Source organism: Styela clava, chromosome 8, assembly GCF_964204865.1.
Source record: "Styela clava chromosome 8, kaStyClav1.hap1.2, whole genome shotgun sequence".
NCBI classification, from domain to species: domain Eukaryota; kingdom Metazoa; phylum Chordata; class Ascidiacea; order Stolidobranchia; family Styelidae; genus Styela; species Styela clava.
Genome location: NC_135257.1, coordinates 5,080,720 through 5,101,115, shown reverse-complemented (window position 1 = coordinate 5,101,115; position 20,396 = coordinate 5,080,720). Strand labels below are relative to the sequence as shown.

The 20,396-nt window shown below is 36.5% G+C and overlaps 1 protein-coding gene across 1 annotated transcript; it reads right to left on the bottom strand.

Moving 5' to 3' along the window:
• Positions 1-3,272: 3,272 nt before the first annotated feature.
• LOC120345319 (uncharacterized) lies at positions 3,273-20,124 on the bottom strand. Its single transcript, XM_039414719.2, has 36 exons — positions 19,963-20,124; positions 19,547-19,608; positions 18,509-18,609; positions 17,989-18,189; positions 17,517-17,774; positions 17,294-17,435; positions 17,002-17,121; positions 16,727-16,849; positions 16,241-16,437; positions 15,968-16,093; positions 15,216-15,516; positions 14,680-14,999; positions 14,364-14,577; positions 13,984-14,138; positions 13,592-13,730; positions 13,290-13,384; positions 12,878-13,019; positions 11,444-11,575; positions 10,943-11,235; positions 10,632-10,755; positions 10,312-10,557; positions 9,864-10,002; positions 9,544-9,665; positions 9,254-9,379; positions 8,709-9,068; positions 8,424-8,599; positions 8,075-8,212; positions 7,597-7,944; positions 7,247-7,436; positions 6,925-7,050; positions 6,401-6,547; positions 5,984-6,121; positions 5,514-5,795; positions 5,019-5,111; positions 4,721-4,845; positions 3,273-4,644 (listed from the first exon to the last, which is right to left on the bottom strand). The coding sequence occupies exons 2-36, from the start codon at positions 19,605-19,607 to the stop codon at positions 3,760-3,762; spliced, it is 6,885 nt and encodes a 2,294-aa protein (XP_039270653.2). The 5' UTR covers position 19,608; positions 19,963-20,124; the 3' UTR covers positions 3,273-3,759.
• Between the last annotated feature and the right edge of the window lie 272 nt (positions 20,125-20,396).

Sequence of the window (20,396 nt, the reverse complement as noted above, 5' to 3'; positions counted from 1 at the left end):
GACATTGCGGACGCGTCGTAGTAAAAATCGTGTTTTTTCGTATTGACGTACAAAAATTTCCAAATTGGACGTATTTTGGTTTCATACGGTAACCTAATGACGTCATTAAAACATCGTTTGGCAAGAAAATACAAGATCTACTTATGATGAGCGCACATTGTTGTAGCGCAGTCGGAATCGTGTAGGAGTGTAGGCTATATTAGCTTTTCCATTACGTCACGGATTCGTAGAATATTTGAGTGGCGATCATTTTTGTTCCAAGTTATCAGTACTGAATCTTTTGAATAGTGGCATTCTGGGCAGTAACTGGAACATTCTGTCATCCAATGACAAAATAGATGCTTTTTAGAAGAAAGCCATTATATTGAGAATTTTTTTTCAAAGAAACTAATTGTTCAGAAATTACACTGCTAATCGGAAACATTGTTATTAAATCTTGACAAATATTTCTCATCGATATCTGTTGACCATTATGACTGGATTAGAAGCCAATTTGGGGAACTTTGCTCATCTGAGGGACAGTTCACATTATCAGAAGAAAAAGAACACTGTTTTGGGCGATATGTCAAGTCAAGTTTTATTTTTATTTTTTTATCTAGTAGAATGAGGGCTGTGGTCTGTGGGGGAACCAAAACTGGTTATCGAGCAGCGACACTCAAGGTTCTAATCTATTCTAATAATTTAAAAAATTGGGATCTTCAGAGTTTGAAAACTGCAGTTATTGACGATAAGTACTGTATAAATTTTGCGAATTATCGAACATCGCTCACTCAAGATAGATAGTTAGCATACTAGAGATTATATTAAAGCTATACAACTAACGAATATCGGTGGAATCCCCACTTAATCTGGATTATTTGAAGCAAAAGTGCTGTTCTGAAAAATAGTTCAGGGAATTTTGATGGTGATGATTGACGTAGTTACAATGTGAAATGTTGGATGATGATAATTGATAGAATAAAATCAGGTAAGCTACGACAAATAAGTATTAGTTGACACACTTGGTGTTATAATAAAGAATAATTATATATATTGTGACAATAAATGTCTTTTCAAGAAACATCAGAGCTGAAGAAGCATTCCGAGCTAACCCTGAATATATTTCAGTTGAAAAGAAATATCATGCTATTTCCTTGAAATGAATGCAACTTATTCTTATGTTTTCAACCTCCTACATGTGATCTGTCGCAAGATAAAAGCAAAGTTACTGTCTACGGAAGATGGGAGTCGTGGGTGTTATTCAAAAACACAACCCAAGTATCTCCAGTAGCTAATGTGATTTGTGGTTCAATTTATATATAGGGAGATATTTTCAAACTATCATTTTGTTATCCGACCACAATTGCGCAAACACACAAACATAAATTGAATTTTTGTGGGTTCTGTAAGTGAGTAAACCGGGGATTCTCAAGGTGGGCGATATGAACCCCAGTGGGCGGGAAATCCGAAGGGCCCATTGAGCATTCTCGAAAAGTTAGAATTTTCACGAAACTTGATTCGTTTATGTGCAGAAGCATTCATCTTACAAGCGCTTTCATTGGAAGTAGAGCATAACGGAACAGTTCTACTTCGCGAGGTGTGCCTATTCGTTTTGCTCAATTTTCACTGCGCCGCATCTTCATTTCTAATTTTGAGCAGGGGCTTCAGCTATTGATGACGTTCGACATATTTTTAATATTCAGTATGCCCACATTTATTTTTGAGCGGGGGAAGCAAGGAGGCCGCTTAAACAACTTGCTGGAATCCTTTCTGTCAGTAGGGCATAGTTTTCAATTCGTTAGTCACTCTTATTCAATGGCGCAGCCAGATAATTTTCGTTTTTAGAACCCCTACCCACCTTTTTGGGACCTAAAGAAGTATGTGCACCAAGATTGCGCACTACCTGAATATAGTGCGTACCAGGTTAGGGTTTAAGTTGTGCGCCATCTCGGTGCACATACTTCGGGAGCGCCCTTTTTTGTTGCGATGATGATGAAGATATGTTCAAACATATTTTATTGCCGACATCGAGATTTCTCGAACGGTGACATCCTGAAAATAATCTTAAGTGGCAGTCAATGTTGCAAGAACAGCTCAAATCTGACAATATCCTCAGATAAAAAAAAATATTAATGATGCTTTTATTTTCTCATAAGTCGGAATCAACGTTCAGTTACTTTGAACATAATTAAACCAGTATGGTCACATATTTCGCATTAATCAGTTTAGTCTCTGTATCACAGACTGAAACCTGCGAAGATATCATAGTATATACATCAAAAGCAGGTAACCCCAAAATTACCACAATTCAAGTTAAAATTATAAATTCCAATTTTGAATTTCAAGAAAACCAACTATTTTTGTACACCCGATATCTATATCCCTGCAGATGTGCACATTCACTGCAAAATGATGCAGAATCCAAAAGGAAATTCATTGAGTATATAGTTTGGTGCAAGTCATCTGGCATTTTTGAATGCGATGAACCGCTTATCTTTTATCTTCTAATCAAAGAAATCGCCTTTATTTCGGCAAATGGGATGATATGAGATTGCATCTGAACTGATATTTTTCAATTATCAAAAAAACGCATCCATCTTGTTAGAACACCATGAAAAAACAACTTTTTTATTTGATTTGTAATAAATTAATTTGTAACTTTACGTTTTATTGTATTGTCTGGGACGAGGATAATGTAAAGGTACTGTGAGGAGCGACGGTAAAAAAGTTCAGGAACCACCTAACTAAACGATGGCTGATGAACCTCTTGTAACAGAACATATATAATAGGTACTTTTCATATGTTCCTTTCCCAATAACCTGAGCGAACACAGTAAATTTGCTTAGCTACTTTTAATTTACTCAGCTACATTTGACGTATGACTAGTGACGGGTAGACGCCAAGTATGTTATGAAATAGTCCATATTATTGAAAAAAATTAAATCACTGAAATTTGCGTTTTCCTGTCCAATATCCCTATATCACGTAGCAAGAACGACCGAATCTAAAAAGTACCCTGGTGATGTTCACCACTGCATACTTCCTCAAAGCGAATTTATATATAGCAAGTATATAGATCAACCCAAATTTTATTTAAAAACCTATTACAACATAGGATTTTTATTTATATGCGAAACTATTCCGACAATTTTAAATATGTAAATTACGTCAAATGCGTAAATGACGTCGAAGATGTACCAGTGTTCAACAACGTCATCGATTCATAATCAGGCAATGTATTTTGTGGTAAGCGAAAATCAAGTATCATCAGCGATGAATAGGGAGACAACAGTTCAGTTATAGAATCCTTTATTCAAATTGCTGCTGCAAACTGACTAGTGCGAATGAATCAATTTCAAATAACTGTAACACTTGTTAAATGGGTCTCATCGATACCAAGTATATATATATACGTACAAATACATTACAATGAAATAAAATATTTTTCTTGTATTTTAACTTTTGACATCAACGTTCTACGTAAAAAAAATGATTTCTAATCAAAAACACATTTTTGTAATCCAAATTTATTCTTTATTCCAAATGGCCATAAAAGAGTCTCGTGCAGATCATTGTTTTTTTTTGTGTAACGGCTAAGCAAAAAAACGAACTTGCGTTATAACGAAACGAATGAAGTATAAATTTCTGAATTGTGGATAAACTATAATAAAATTACAAACAATATGCAATACATGGCACCACATTATGCACTATACAGATCCCACGATCCTTGACATATTGTTAACAGAAAATATTGTCCTATTTAAAGTGATATTTGCTTAACCGGTTGTACCATGGGTCATGCCGCCGCTGGTGCCGCTCATGCCGCCGCTACTGCCGCCCATGCCGCCGCTACTACTGGAGAAAGTACGAGTGACTCCTGAAGATCCGCTGGTAAACTCACCGGTTCTAAATCCACCGGTGGATCCACCGCTGGAGACGAATTCACCAGTACTAAAACTTGATCCTCCACCATTACCTGCTCCTCCAGTGAAGGAAAAACCTCCTGTTCCTCCTCCATTACCGGTGGTAAAGGTTTCCGTAAATCTACCACCGCCAGTTCCTCCACTTCTGAAGGTAGTACCTCCCGTTCCTCCACTTGTGAAGGTAGTAGTACCTCTCCCTCCTCCACTTGTGAAGGTAGTACCTCCCGTAGATCCACCACCGCTTGTTCCTCCTCTTATGAAGGTAGTACCTCCCGTTCCTCCACTTGTGAAGGTAGTAGTACCTCCCGTTCCTCCACTTGTGAAGGTAGTACCTCCCGTAGATCCACCACCGCTTGTTCCTCCTCTTATGAAGGTAGTACCTCCCGTTCCTCCACTTGTGAAGGTAGTAGTACCTCCCGTTCCTCCACTTGTGAAGGTAGTACTTCCCGTAGATCCACCACCGCCTGTTCCTCCAGTGACGGTAGTTACGGTACGAATGCCACCAGTGCCTGTTGCGATTCCTCCACTCGGTCCTGTAACTACTCCCCCGGTTACCACCCCTCCTTCAACACTTGGCTCCACGTATCGTGTTACTACCGCATTGTAACCTGGGTATCTTACTCTTCCCATGTCAATAACGAATTGTGCTTCTCCATTACCACCTGCTCTTTGAACTGGATTTTGGGTGATAATGTAGGTATTTCTGCCCATTCTTTCAGCTACTGAACCGAACCATACCTAAAATTAAAATTATTTGGATTATGTTATAAATTTCATAAAAAAACACGCTCTTTTTTAATTGCTGTGTACTTACATTAAGAGATTTAACGTCCCCTGGGAACTCTACTTGAACTGCTTCAGCTCCATACGGGAAGTATAAACTGCCTTGTGCACCATTTGGCCAGCTTCGGGAATATACGATGAATCCGCCCTCTCGTGCTGTAAAGCATTGGTACATCAATATCAACAAAGTATAATTGCAACACTCACAGTATAAAACCAGCAGTACATAAATATAATTGAATAGCAGTTTAACAAATATCAGCTTCTGTCATATACATATTATTTTATTGTAGTTGTATGTATGAAAGACAAATACGAAGTGGACTTACGTATTTCGCAAATAGCTCTGTATTGCTCAGCACAAGCACGTGTTGCTAGTCTGAAATCGCTCTTCCGTTCAAGGGCGCCACATTTTCCGACACCTAAATTAAAATATATATGTTATAAACATGACAGTAAAAACAATCTATTTGGCTAAACGCATGTTCACAAATCGATGCACATGCATTTTTGTTTTTATTTTACGTTTGCTCCAACCTCTTGTACTTGTGATGTGATTGAGCACGTAACTAGTGACATCATAAAGGCGGTTATTTGATTTACCAAGGTTTAATTGTAGTGAAATTGAAGAGTGTAGAATATCAAGTTATTATGCAAAGTTTCGGGTACATTCATCTAATCATTTTTTAAGATATTTACTTATCCATGACATAAAAACGTAAGAATCGTTAGTTAAAAACACAAAACCGTAATTTTTGGTGGTTTGACACGTTTGAGAATAGTTATTCAGTTACACTTCAATTTCAATAAATTGATTTATTTACTTGGTTGTTCTGGTGCCCAGATCTGTCCGAAGTCAAAGTCGGTTCCATCCGAGTTTCTCCATGTACCACCTTCGTCTCTGTCGTTGAGACCAACCCAAAGATCTCCTTCGACACTACTAAAAAGCCTTTTGTAGAGATTCCATACGCCCTCATCTCGAACAGTAGCGAGTCTCGCTCCAAGTGATGTACAGGTCGATTCAGCGCGCGAGTAACTCAGCATGTCTTCTAAAACTTGAACGCAACTTCCAGCTATGGATTGGAATCCAACAGGGCAATCAGCAGCTAAAGAAAATGAATAACATGAGTCGTGACTAATTTCTAATTTTTATCATTTATTATGCTACTTATTTCAGGTGTGTCAAGTCACATCGAATGCAGTACCATATACGTCGTCGTATTTATAAGTACGAAGAGCATGGCAATGAATACGTAACAGAAATTAGAATTTTTATTGATGAAAATTATCTTACGTCCTGGTCTTGGGTTGCACGTAGCCAAATCATCAGCGAGTTCGTGATCTTCTGGGCATTCGCAGAAATATGCGCCGAGTGTGTTGATGCAAGAATGAGAACAGAGGTTCAATTCCTCAATATTACATTCGTCGATTTCTAAAAAAAATTAGGCATATATGTAACTAAGCATCACTACTCAAAAAAGATTACTTTTTACAATTGTATGGTCTAAAAAATCACTAGCCGATAATCACAAAAATCAATTTTATGTTGTACAGTAATTTGCGTTTAAAAAATGGAGGGTTTATAAATGTTGCACCGCATTTCACTACTTTAATATGCCGATTTTCATTACAAATTTCATAAATTTAAAATAATTATAATTACTATGCTCACGGGTACAAATCACATTTTTTCATTATTCATATTATTCACCTGAACAGCTAGACAAATCGTCACGAAGCGCGTATCCCTCTCGGCAAGAACAATTAAATCCTTCAAAAGTGTCGGTGCAAATGTGGTCGCATCCACCATTGTCATTAGCACATTCATCAAATGCTCCTGTGACCTGTCCTTCAAAACCTATAATGTATGAGTTTTGTGTGTCAGCATATTGTTGATAAATATAAGATACTTATTTGTTCAGCAAATTTTGATACTAATCACATGATCTTATTATTAAGATAAATACATTACTTGTAGATATATTAACGATTTTTATTTGCACTTTGTTCACTCAGTTGCATAAACTACAGATAATGACATTTGGGTCTGTTTATCTAACTAATGTAATGAACTTAGAAAATGAGATATTGACAAATAATATTCAGCCTTGTTTAATATATTTCCAAATGGTCTGTTCGAAAACAGTACTAGCATTGAGTGAAACTTGACAGAAACCACGATGACAGAATTCAGCTGAAAGCTACCAAACCATGGCATACAATTCTAAAACCAACCTGCTCCACATGTTCGAGCATCAGCTTGTAAGAAGAGGCCTTCTGGGCAGGTACAGTAGTATGAGCCTGCTGTGTTGACACACCCATCAGAACACCCACCGTTTGCGTTTAAGCATTCGTCCGTATCTGAATCATGAATAATATTGGAAATGCTAGAGAGTTTAGAGCAATATTCTGACAAGAAATCACAAGTACTTTACAAAAAGAAAATTGACATTTTATTAGTTATGAAAATATTTGTCAAGTATACGCTTCTACAAAAACTATTCGCTAAAGCCTGACGTTATATCAGTACCGACAACATAAGTGAAATGCAAGATACCTCTGCAGATCTCAAATCTGAGTGCTTCCATTTTGGCGAAAACGTCATCAAAAGACTCTGAAAAAATTGCGCTTTCTGGAGAACCAGCGATCATTTCCAATTCAGAAACATCTACTCTAGCACCGATTCCAACACCAATTGTTCTTACACCAGCAGCACGGAGAGCTTGGGATGGACCGCTCACATCATCCTGCATAAGAAAAATGTCAGATTTAAAAATTATACATAATAAAGACAACTTGTGAGAACAAATGTTTCTTGAACGCGACTCAAATGTGACAACGAATGGATAGAAATTTAATCTGTTCTTTTCTAATGACCTATAAAGCATCAATCACTATGATACGTACCTTCGATTTACCATCGGTAACAGTAATGACAATCTTAGGTACATCAGCTCTGGCGCCATTCTCTTCCGTCAATTCGTTGTCCAAGACATGTTGAAGTGCCTGACCAGTCAACGTACCACGACCACTATGCATTGTGTTATCAACAGCATCAAGTACACCATCAAGTGTTTCAAAGTCTTTCAAATGGAATCTAGGGTCTACTTCACGATTGTATCGAACGAGGGCAGCTCTAACTGTATCTTGGCCGATATCGTAGCTGGAGAATATATCCTGAGCGAAACTCTTCATTTTTTGGAAGTCATTGAATTTAACCGAGCTTGAGGAGTCCAACAATACAATAACGTCAGCCTAGAAAAAAAAATTCAATATTTCATCGAGTAGCCCAAAACACCACATTTTGGAGAAATGACTATAAGATGAAACTTTAGTGAAAACTTATAACGAATTTTAGACAATGAACACAAAAACCATATCGCACCTGTTTGAGACCACAATCATATGTAACTCTGCATGGTTTTTCGTTGAAGTTACAAAGGTGTCCAGTACAACAACATCTGCATACATCATTTGCATCTCCTGCATTGCATTGGTCAGGTGTCCAAGCGTCGCGAGGGTTCTGGTTATAAAACAAAAATAAAATTGGTAATTGACTGAATGACATAGAAAGCGGGAGATTCGTTCCATCTTGGAAATGTCCATCTGAACAAAACTCATCATAAATCATAGATTTTTGAAAAACTTAATAAAATCAGCCAGTTATCTAAATGAGGTCAAATCAAATATGACCGGAAAAAACGACGGCGAGTCAATAAATAATGCAATGAAACCTGGATATGATTGTTGTTACACGCATGAGCTTGTTTGCATCTCTTGAAAATAGCTTTACGTCCACCGTGCATACGGACTTCGTTTTCGCAAGCATCTGCATCCATTGGACAGACTTCAAAATCTACATTGCATTCTTCATTTGTAGAAGCTCCATTACAAACGTAACAGGCACGTCCTAAAATAATAGAATAAGTTATGCAAATATCGTGTTTGCAACAGGTCTAATTGGAAGATTGGAAGAAATTTCCAGCAAAATTTGAAACTGGTGCATTTCTTGTACTTACCACATGTGCGCCCATCGTTTCTCAGTGCCTCTCCAGCTGGGCATTCGCAAGTGTATCCTCCATCAAAGTTGGTACAATTATATTGGCAGTTTGCGATACCTTCGGCGCATTCATCAATGTCGACGCATGTACCATCATCCAGAAGTTCATAGCCAGGGTTACATTCGCAGATGTGGCCTTCTTCCAAAACGGTGCAGATTTGGAAACATCCACCATTATCGATGTAACATGGATCAGGTCTACATCCGAAGCCGTCTGGCATAAGCATGAATCCCACGCCGCAAGAACATTCGTATCCTGGGTCGAGATTGGTGCAGTTGGCCTCACAGCCGCCATTATCTTCCAAACATTCATTTACGTCTTAAAAATTAAATGAATAACCAACATTAATTAAAAAAACAAGAAATCTCATTGACGTGAAGCACTTAAAGTCAATAATGATAAGTAAACAACTTAAGGTATCTGCAACATGACGTCGCGGAAATTATTACTTGGTAAAAAGACAATTTTTGGGAAATTTTTATCAAGATAAACCGAAAACTCACCAACGCAAGTTTGCCCGTCGTCTCCAATTCTGTATCCTTCGGCGTGACATCTGCATTCGTATGAGCCAAGCAAGTTAACACAGAGCTGATGGCATCCGCCGTTGGCATCCATGCATTCGTCAGGATCTAGAAATATAAATCACTATCAATATCTAATGTAAAGGTCAGCAAAATGCAAAAAAAAAAAATATTTCACAATTTTGCCTCCACCAGTAATCAAAGTGTAAGTCGAGTTCAAAACAAAAAATTTACTCTAAATTATTTAACACAAACAATTTCAACACACTTACCGCATACGAGTCCTTCTTCTCCGACGATGGACATTCCTGATGGACAAGAGCAATAGAAGCTACCGATGGTGTTTGTACAATTGTCGGAACATCCACCTTGGTCGGCATCAGCGCATTCATCTCTTTAAAAAATTTTTACAAATATTAAATGCTGTACGGAATATCAGCTCACAATAGCAATGGTGAGCATAATTCCTCTCATTTAAATCAAATTTACTAAATTTTCTATCGGCTAAAATACATGCGTCTTGTCCGCGCTATATTATCAGGTAATCTTAATGAAAACTTAAGAGTTTATTTTGTATATATTGATAACTAACCTTTCACAAATGAATCCTTCAACTAGAACGTAATCTCCTGGCTCCTCTGGGCATCTGCATTCGTAACTTCCTGGTAGATTGACGCAGAAAGCTGGTGCTTGGCATCCACCGTTGTTGTCAGTGTCACATTCGTCAATATCTAAATACATCGTATATGATTATAATGAATTAGTACTTTTTAATGGATTTTACAGCTCCTAATCATTTTATTCACATAGGCTATTCATAATCGACCTTGGATGTTGGATACCAACAAGTTGGATTTAATTTATATGAAATTGTCAATGCAGTTACACAAAAATGTGTGGAAAAAACGCAAAATTTACTATATTCATTTCATACATTGTCGTTGCAACTAAATGCCATTATATAATGTTTTCCTCAAGAATTAGCTTCATCGTTTTCTCAATTGTATCATACAGATTGAATGAATATGGTTGTTACGTACCAACACAACTGTCCAAATCTCTGAAGTCACCATCCCATTCTGCGGTTCCGTTGATAAAGTTGTAGGCGCACTGAATATGTGTAACTGTTACTGAGGTTTCGACAGTGTCGTCGGAAACGGCTGTCCCTGCCATTACGTAACCTTGACCGCAATCAACACGAGCTATTCCTCCAGCAAGTACGGTACCGTCAGTCTGGAGTCCAGTAAAAGTAACGAAAGCTTTTTCGAAGCTTGGGCATGATGGTACTGTAATGAAAAAAATTGTTTTTAGATTTGTGATATTAAAAGCATACGTGCATATATAACGCAATATTACTTACGAGTGAAGTTGCTGTATGGACAGTCTTCTTCGTTACAGAGCGAGTACATACAGCAGCATTCGCATTTCGAATTATGATCATTGATATTGCACTGAGAGGGTCCTTCTCCCGAAGCAGCTGGATTCTAAAAACCACGTATAAAGAAGATGCAATAAACAAATCTGCCAAGCATGCTACTTATATTAGAATTTTCTGTCGGAAAATGTTCGTTCACGGTAAAACTGTTTTATTTATAGTCTGTTTCAAACCAATTGCTTAATATAATATAAGAAATTAGAGTAGATGGAGTCATAACCTAATTCACCGTTTACCTGAATCATGTTATTAATACAGGCCATTGTTTGTTTGCATCCCTTTGTAGTGGTAGTGACGTTATCGCGCGTTCTGTGAGTTGTAAAGCAAGCATCAGCAGATTTCTGGCAAACAACGGGCTCACATTCGAGATCTGGATTCAGGACGTTGACGCATTCATAACACTGAATACCACAAGTTTTGCCATCGGGACGGAGTTCCATGTTAGGTGGACATTCGCATCTGTATGAACCTTCTGTGTTGACGCAAACGTCTTCACATCCACCGTTACCAAACTCACATTCGTTGATTTCTGTTGAAAATTGAATGTTGTATGCAAAATTGTTATGTTTCTTTCGATGCTTTACCTCTTCAATATCACTCAATACACACTAAATTACAAGCATTGAATTATCTGTCCCCATAATTCGAGATTTCAAATCAATGTCTCTACCTTAAACAGTTGCATCATGTTTTATGTTGTCACGCCTTCAATTATGTACTAATTTTCAAATATGTACCTGTACAATTATGACCATCATCTTCCATCAAATAACCTTCCTGGCACATGCACTGGTATGAACCTCCTGGAACGTTTTGACAAATTTGTGAACAGACAAAAGGCCAATTCTGTTCAGCACAGCTATCAATTTCTGAAACAGAAAAGCATAAATATAAGTCCTTGTTTTGGTGATTGGGGCTGACGTTAGTCATCTTCCGTACTTTTAATTGAATCATACACACTTAAATTATTATGGCAATAGATAATACCATGGGGCGAGTGATTCAACTCAATTTTTATTGAACGTTAATAACAATATTTTAGTTCAGTATTTTGTAATTTAGGTGACAAATAATATAACAAATGAAGTGATGTGGGTAAGCAGTTGAGTTCAAGTTGATTTATTTGAATATACAATAGCGAGTGTAGGAAGACTGTTTATTGGCAATTATATGGAATTGCTGAAGGTTCTGTTGCAACAGTCATACGATTGAAGTATATATAAGAAGTACACCATAAGCTACAGTCACAGATCGATATTTTGCTACAATTAGGTCTTCATTGAATCATATGTGACGGGCTACATCAATAGTAATTTACTATATAGATAATCCGTAAGACTAATTTTAAACGTGAATTATTATAAATAAGTATGTAATTATTTTTTTATGTGCCGTTAGGCAAATCGTAAGGTATTAAATATTTAATTTAAAATAAAGAGACAGGCACAACGCGACATCGAATGTAATTGCTGATCGCATTTACAACTTGTTTTCCCGCTTTACTGGGAAAACCGGCATTCCGACGTTTTTCGCTTTTCAAATCAATCTTTACATGAAAATCGGGTTTGCTTGAGGCGAGAACATCTTGTCTGATAAACCCGTTTTTCAACACGGTCCGCATAGCCTGCAGCGTAATATCAATTCTTCAATAGAAGTAAAAAAAATCGCGGTTGGTCTTACAACATAGAAAAAAACACAATTCAATACGTGTGTTCTTCACACATACTGGCACGACATAGCCCTAGGTAAAGTCGACATCGGTTTAAAATAAATTTTAAAAATTGGTTTAGAAATTTGCGATAAAATGTTCTATACTTTTATACGGCATACGTTTTCCGTTTACTGATTGTGAAACAAAAAAATGTAAATACGCAATTTCGCCTTGCGTTGTCACTACAAAGAAAACTACGTGTCTGTACAAAAGGTATAGCAATGTCAATTTTGATAAAATACGGAATTTGGCACTTCCTCGTATATATATATACATGGATATGGAAATTTTAGTAATGTGCGCATAAGTTATATATAACATATAGTGAAATTATGAAGTTGTTCTAATTTATAAGTGAAAAGAGTTAATTTTACATCATTTGCACTCAATACAAAGGTCTGCTATATTGTACTCATCTGATGCTGAGTATACATGTAAAATAAAAAATATGGTGTCTCACCACAGTTGAGTCCGTCCTGGGTGAGTGTCATGCCAGCTGGGCAGGCGCACCTGTATCCATCGTCAAGATCTTCGCAAATATCTGAACATCCGCCATTATCGTCGTCGCATTCGTTATAATTTTCACAAACGTTGTTAACCCACTAAAAAAACGAAATGTAAATTTAGAAACGGAATTGCAAAATATAAAGGAATTGAATTGTTTGTATTTTTATTCTACTTTATTAATAACAGAATAAAACAGTTAACGATATGCCAATAACTTCAAAATCGGTATTCCAATATAAGATTGGTAAGCTTTTTATTTTTTTTTGTACTGCAAAAAGTAATAAAAATTAAAGTTTTTCGAATAACTTATTCAAAAATCTTAAACTAATGAGAATTAAACAAGAAAATTCAAATTTTATTCTTACTTGTCTGGTGTTAGGACACATACATCTGTGGCCACTGAAGAAGAGAGCACAACGGAATTCACAGTTTCCGTTGTCAACTCCACAGACGTCGAACACTGTAATAATATATTAAAATTAGAACATGGTACTAATAATATCGCAGGTTTTTGGGTTTACAAAATAGCTCCTCAAAACCGAATCAAATCGAAAATATATCATCTTTCTATTCAGATTATTGTTACTAATAAATTTTTAAGCAATTCATTGAACGCCCAAAAGAGTTCGTTTTTTATTTCCAATATATCCGACAAAACCTCACTCACCGCATGTTTTTCCATCTTCGGCGAGTGCATCTCCTGGGGGACATGAACAGAAGTAGGAGCCGATTGTGTTGTTACAAGAGTTCGAGCATCCACCGTTGGCGATGGCGCATTCGTCAATGTCGCAATTGAGGAGATCGTCCTAAAACGTAGAGAAATATTTTCAAACATAGAAATATCAAATTCATAGAGCCATAAATAGGCAAACATTTTCGTCGAATACCTTTGAAACTTAATAGAAATAATATCATACTAATATGTCCACGTATGAGTGTACCCTTATATAATGCTGTTTTGCAGATTCTCAGAAAAGGTATTTCACTAATTGTTTCCATTTCTTTAAAACTTCTAATAAAAACGTATGAATACGACTGCGAAAGATGTGGTTTTTATACCTGGAGTTCATGGAATCCTTCGGCGTCTGTGCAAAGTTTGTCTGAAACAAGATTGACCAAATCATCGTCGAGGTCAGCAAATGTTTCGACAGCCCTGTAGTTTGTAGTTTCTCCGTCAGCGATGGTGAGAAGTTCGTCTTCATTAACTCTTGGTGCTGTAAATATACAGCAATATTAGACGCCGGCTAATATGTGTCAAATTAAAAAGAGCCGTAATTGATATATTACAAATTATTAAGCTTTGAGTAACATTGTATGCTACAACTACCGATGATATAAAATAGACAGGCATATAGACATGGGATAATTCGAATATATATGAATTTGACTTTCCGCTAAGTTCATATCGAATATGTGGTAAATAATACTTTGATACGTACTGACACCAACAGCAAACACTCTGTTTGATACTTCATGTAGTCTCTTAGCTGCGTTGGGAAGGGCTTCGCTATCTTTCGAGCGCCCGTCTGTGAGGATGATCGTGACGAGTGGTACTCCAAGTCTGCGTCCAGAATCGGGATTCATGATCATTTCGGAAATCGCAAATTCAATAGCGGATGCGGTGCGAGTACCACGTCCGTCGTATGGGATTGCCTAAAACAGAAAATATAGGATTATACCTGATTAAACATGTCGGTCTGAAATTTTCAAAGTATATTTCTATTGAGTATGTAGATAAATATAGATGTCACTCACTGAAATTCTTTCGGCAAGGTCTGTGTTGTTCTGCACTTCAGAAAACGTAAATTCTGGAATGTTGAATCGGTTGTATCTCATTGCGGCGACTCTGACTGCATCTGGTCCTATAGTGAGGGGGTTGACAACACGTGCGACAAACTCACGTACTAGTTGGAAGTTTGGTTCTTTTACCGACGAGGAAGAGTCAAGAATGAATAAGACATCCAAAGGAGCTTCAGCGCAACTGTATGGTGACGGACAACTGCATTCGTATCCTCCTTCACTGTTGGTACAGAAGTGAGAGCATCCACCGTTGTTCAATGCGCATTCATCAATATCTAAAAAGGAAAATTATTTGTACAATGAACGGTAATTTTATGTATACGGACCTGCTGTAGTGTTTCCGGTAAAAATGGATCAAACGTTTTATACTATACTTTATATAATCGTCTATCCAGCTCGTTTTTTGTTGTGTGTCCCTTTGAAAACGCGAGTGGTGGCGAATGACAGTTTTTTGAGAAAGCTGCAAGTAAAATATGTGGGAAATTTCTTACCAACGCAAGGTCCGATTTCTCCGAGCCAGTATCCCTCGACGCTACGCGGCTTGTGGGTGCAGACTAGTTCAGTGCTTCCGGTAGATGGCTGAAATCCGATGGGGCAGTTGAGGGCACATTTTTGTCCAAGTCGATTTCCTTCACAATCAATCGCAAGACCATCAGGAATTTCGAACAACGCTGGATCTTCGCACATGATGTCAATGATGTCATCTCGTGAACAGTCGGCTTCTGAGTTACAGAATGATCGATGGCAGCAACATCGGCACACTGACACAGTATTAAACTCATCGCTGTTACACTGAAAATACAAATATTACTTGAAATATATTATCAACAACTACAATAGAATAAATATAATTAATATGCGCAGATAATTAAAAGAACAAATCCTAAATTGGATTGATGTAAACTAATAGTAAAAGCACTGTAAAGAGTTTTACCTCATTTAGCCCACAAAATCTGTTTTTCATAAAATCGTACCATTTGAACTGGCTTTAACTTTTCATTTAATTTCCACTGCTTTATCGAAATGAAAATCGCATGTTTTGATTGAATAATCAAATTATTTGCCATTAATATAAATTTTTGATGATTTTAAATAAATCTATCTCAGTTGTAATATGATTAGAAAATGTTGGACTTCGAATATTCTTAAGAGATATTTTAAGCACAATAGCAAATAACTAAATTTTTCTAATATTATAGAATGTGTAGATAAACTATAATAGCATTAATATATTAATAAATACCTGAGTTGGTGACCAAGCCGTTCTTGGATTTTGAATGTAGTTATTTACGCAAGCTTCTGTTTGCTTACACATCTTGCTGATGTATCGGAGTCCTTGTTCAATTCGAACATGGGTTTGGCAAGATCTCTGCAAAATAAAATATACTTTATTCTTACTAATTAAAATTTCTATACTTTTTTATTAACATGGCATGCTTCAAGTACTTCTTAGCATAGTAATTCTTGATTTGTGAATATATAATAAATAAACATTATAACTAATGTAAAATCCTACCGAATTAACTGGGCAGACTTGGACTTGGTTGCATTCCTCATTGGAGAGAGCTCGATCGCAAACATAGCACTGGATGCCACATGTTCTACCATCTTCTCTGAGTCCAAAACCGTCATCACACAGACACTCGTATCCACCGTCAGTATTGTTGCATGCAAACTCGCATCCGCCATTTCCGATTAAGCATTCGTCAATGTCTATAAAACAGAAAAGTTTGTCAGAATTTGGAAAAACAAATTACAAAGTTATATTACATATTTACAAGCTTCGTGCGATATACAGCAGTAAATGTAGTTTGGTGAGTTCAGGAGAAAGCAATCCTTCCATGACAAAAAGGTATTCAATATCATAAGCAAAATATATTGAAAAATAAACAATTAAACTCAAAACTACGAGGGTTACGAAACGGTGCAAATAAAGCATGTTCTATAAAGTGTAATTTATACGATTGGTGTATATACAAGAGTATTTTAAGTAAAAACTAACCGACGCAGCTTTCACCGTCTTCTTCCAAAGTGTAACCAGGGAAGCATGAGCAGTAAAAATCTCCTCCGACAATATTATTGCACTCTTGTTGACACTCGCTGTTCAAGTAACAACTGTCGTCCACTGTAATAGGTAAATTGTGAAATAATGTTGATTCCGAGATAGGGAAGCAAAATGAACATACGGTAACTTTTTAAAGAATGTGTGGAAAGAATGCTATTATTCGTTTCAAGATAAATGTCTGTGTTATTTTGTGTTGAACCTATTCAACCCACCGCAAGCTTTGTTGTTATCCGTTGTGGTTTTTCCTGGCGGACAAGCGCAGTTGAAAGATCCTGGAGTGTTTTCACACAGGTCGCTGCATCCACCGTTGTCAACAAGACATTCATTAACATCTTGAAACAAATATTATTAGTTTATGTCATTTTTTTTATCAATAACCAATACATTTCATAAATTCACGCAAAAACTATAATTTAGCATGAATGCAACCGATTTCAGCATTGGGTTCATAATTTCGTATCAAGGTAAATTATAATTAACTGTATCACTCGAGAAAAATCTTACCGACGCATGCGAGTCCATCAGCACCAACTGTATAGCCAGTAGCACACTCGCAATAGAACGCAGTGTATGTGTTTATGCAGAAACCTTCACATCCTCCGTTATCAATTTTGCACTCATTGGTGTCAGTTCTAACTTCGCAGATCTAAAATATAGCTCTCATTATAGTCAAACTGTAGAAGCCTATTGATAGCCCAAAATATTGGTGTAATAAAAATATTCTCACCGCGTTCACTATACGAAGAGTGGTATCAATAAGACCAGCAAATGATTCGACATATATCACGTTATCTTCATAAGGAAGGGTAGCAATTTGCTGGAGTTCTTCCATCGTGGCATCACCGACACCGACGGCTATGACTCTTGTGCATTTAGATCTGAGTCTTCTTGCAGCGGCAAGAATACCATCTGCATCTTGGGAATTTCCATTTGTGATGATGATGCCGACAGTCGGTACATCATTTTCCCGCCATCCATTGTATGCCTGGTAAAATCGTATGTTTACTTCTACAAGGTTTGTAATTGATTAGCACCAATGAGACAACACTGATCAACAGTACACTTGTACGATGTACACAAAAATAGGAAATATTGCTGAAACTTTTGAAGTAGGATCTCAGCAAAATATTGATACACTTGTTATTTTCAAAGCAGTGCAAGTTATTCATAACTTTTAACTACGCAGTGGAATGACTCACCTGAAGATGTTGATTTTCGAGCACTGAAATACCCATGGCAGTCATGGTATTTTTTCCGTAGTAAGGGACTTCTCTGACTGCTGATAGTACGTCAGCTTTGGTAGTATGGGTAACAAAATGGAACCTAGAATCGACCCAAGCATTGTAACGAGCAAGAGAAACTCTTGTTTTATCGGGGCTTATATCAAGTTGTTGGATAATCTGCAACAAACGGAATGAATAAATTTGAATCATGAAAACATATCATCAACCTTCGAAAAATATTATATGATCGCTTATTACATAAGAAATCATAAAATGGCCGAAACCTGGCGTACTGATTTTTAAATATAACTCTACACACTCAGTACAAATAGAGTGGATAAAATGAAATAATTAATGTGATCGACTGATTGAAAGTCTGAATACCCGCAGTTTGAAAGACACAAAACATCCGTTAGCGTTCTTTGACTTAATTATTGAAAAATATAATATTAAATCTGCAAAATAGTTATCGTCTGAAATTGATCTGATCACTTACGTTTACTACAAATTGACGCATAAGTTCAAAATTGCCTTCTTCAACTGATTGTGAAGAATCCATTAATATTGCAAGGTCCACTGGAAATGAGCATCTTATTCCTAAAAAAAGATGAATTTTCCATTTCGATATTCTAAATTGAATATCTTATATTCACAGTTGAAATATAAATATGGATTTCCAGTTCAAATTATATTGCAATTTATCAATTCAAAAGTTATGCCATCAACTGACAGTGGTAAAAATGTCAATCCATTATTGTTCCATTATTGTTATTACCGGATGAATTGTATATTACACGATAAATAGCAAAATAGTAATTTACAATGTAAATTTGCGTTGGTTTTAATATTTCAGTGTTATGGCACCTATTGCGGCTTTTATGAAGACGTGGTAAATCCATATTTGAAATTAAATGTTCAAGCGTTAAACTACTTTCGTATTAACCACAACTGACAAAAATCTGGTTTGTCTAGCGCCTGGGGCCACGGTATGCGCTGTTCCAATAAAGAACGTTACTCAAAGTTGAACAACACTTTCCAGAGCCAAAGTAAAATTGATTCGCGTAAGACTGGCTGAACCGGTAACAAATATTACTCAGTTTCGGGCGGAAAATTATAACCACGACACGGTTTTAATTAAAAATTAGAAGCTGTTAATTCGTGATTTTTTCACCGCAAGCAATTTGACAGCATTCTAGTATAAAATCTTGAACCCCAATCAACATGGTAAAATATCTGTTTAAAGAATTGTTGTCCGGCACAAATATCAAAGAATTCATCACAATATTTCTATGCATATAAACAATCAAAGTAATGGGGTAATTGGTAGTCAGAACCAGTCTTAAGATAGTCATCCCAAATAACGTAAACATAAATTGGAAGATCACCTGGTATGCTTACTTATGTAATGTATATTAAATAGTATCAAAATTATTAATAATCTAAATTAATATGCCCAAAATATTTTTTATTTTTACAATCCGTTTGCCGAACAAAAATATATATAAACTCATAACATTATTATAAATATTCTTACCTCCTTGGGAATATACTCCAATGACAAGTAAAGCGATCAGAGCCGATCGCAACACTAACATCCTGTATAAAAAAAAAATCAAAACTTGAATAAACATAAGAAAGGAAGCAAAACCAGAATAGTTTTTTACAAAAAAATTGTATTATTAATTAAACTGTATTACTTTTACAAGAACTGCTGATGGGCCAAGTTTTAGATTCGTGTGTCCAATCCTTACAAGTTGATAATCTTTTTTATAACGCCATTAGTTGGTAGAACAGTAAAAAAATATGCACCACCGTTTAGATTAGTATGACTTTTGCCATAAAAAACGGAGCAATGTGTATAATACATCGTAGTTACTGAATGATGCTAGAAACAAACGTTATGGAAGCGTTTAAGAATACACTATTCACTTAAAGAAAATGTTGCCTAACCTGGCTGTTTAGCAATACAGCTCGCAGCAGGAGGCAGTTGTATATATACTGTAAAATATGCTTTAAAGAGTAGGGTATCCTTCCCCTTCTTTCACGCAATTATTGATGTGTCCGGCTCTGACTATCTGCTGATGACGGCAATGTTGCCCTATCTCGATCAACTTGAATGATGGCCTAGGTACAGAGACGCGAGCATTAAAAGGGCTCCACGATACCCCACGGGCAAGTCAGTGAAGCAGCGTGATTGGTTGATCGTTGTTCTCTGGGTACCATTGCAACCTGTTGCTTGATTTTCAGAATGCCATGTTTGAACACAGATTAGCAGAAGATTGAGCCGACTTTATACAATGTAGAAAAATACTTGTCTGTCGTCTTTTTACTCCATTTAGGCGGATGTATCATATTTTACACGTTATGGAACACGCTTTCATTAA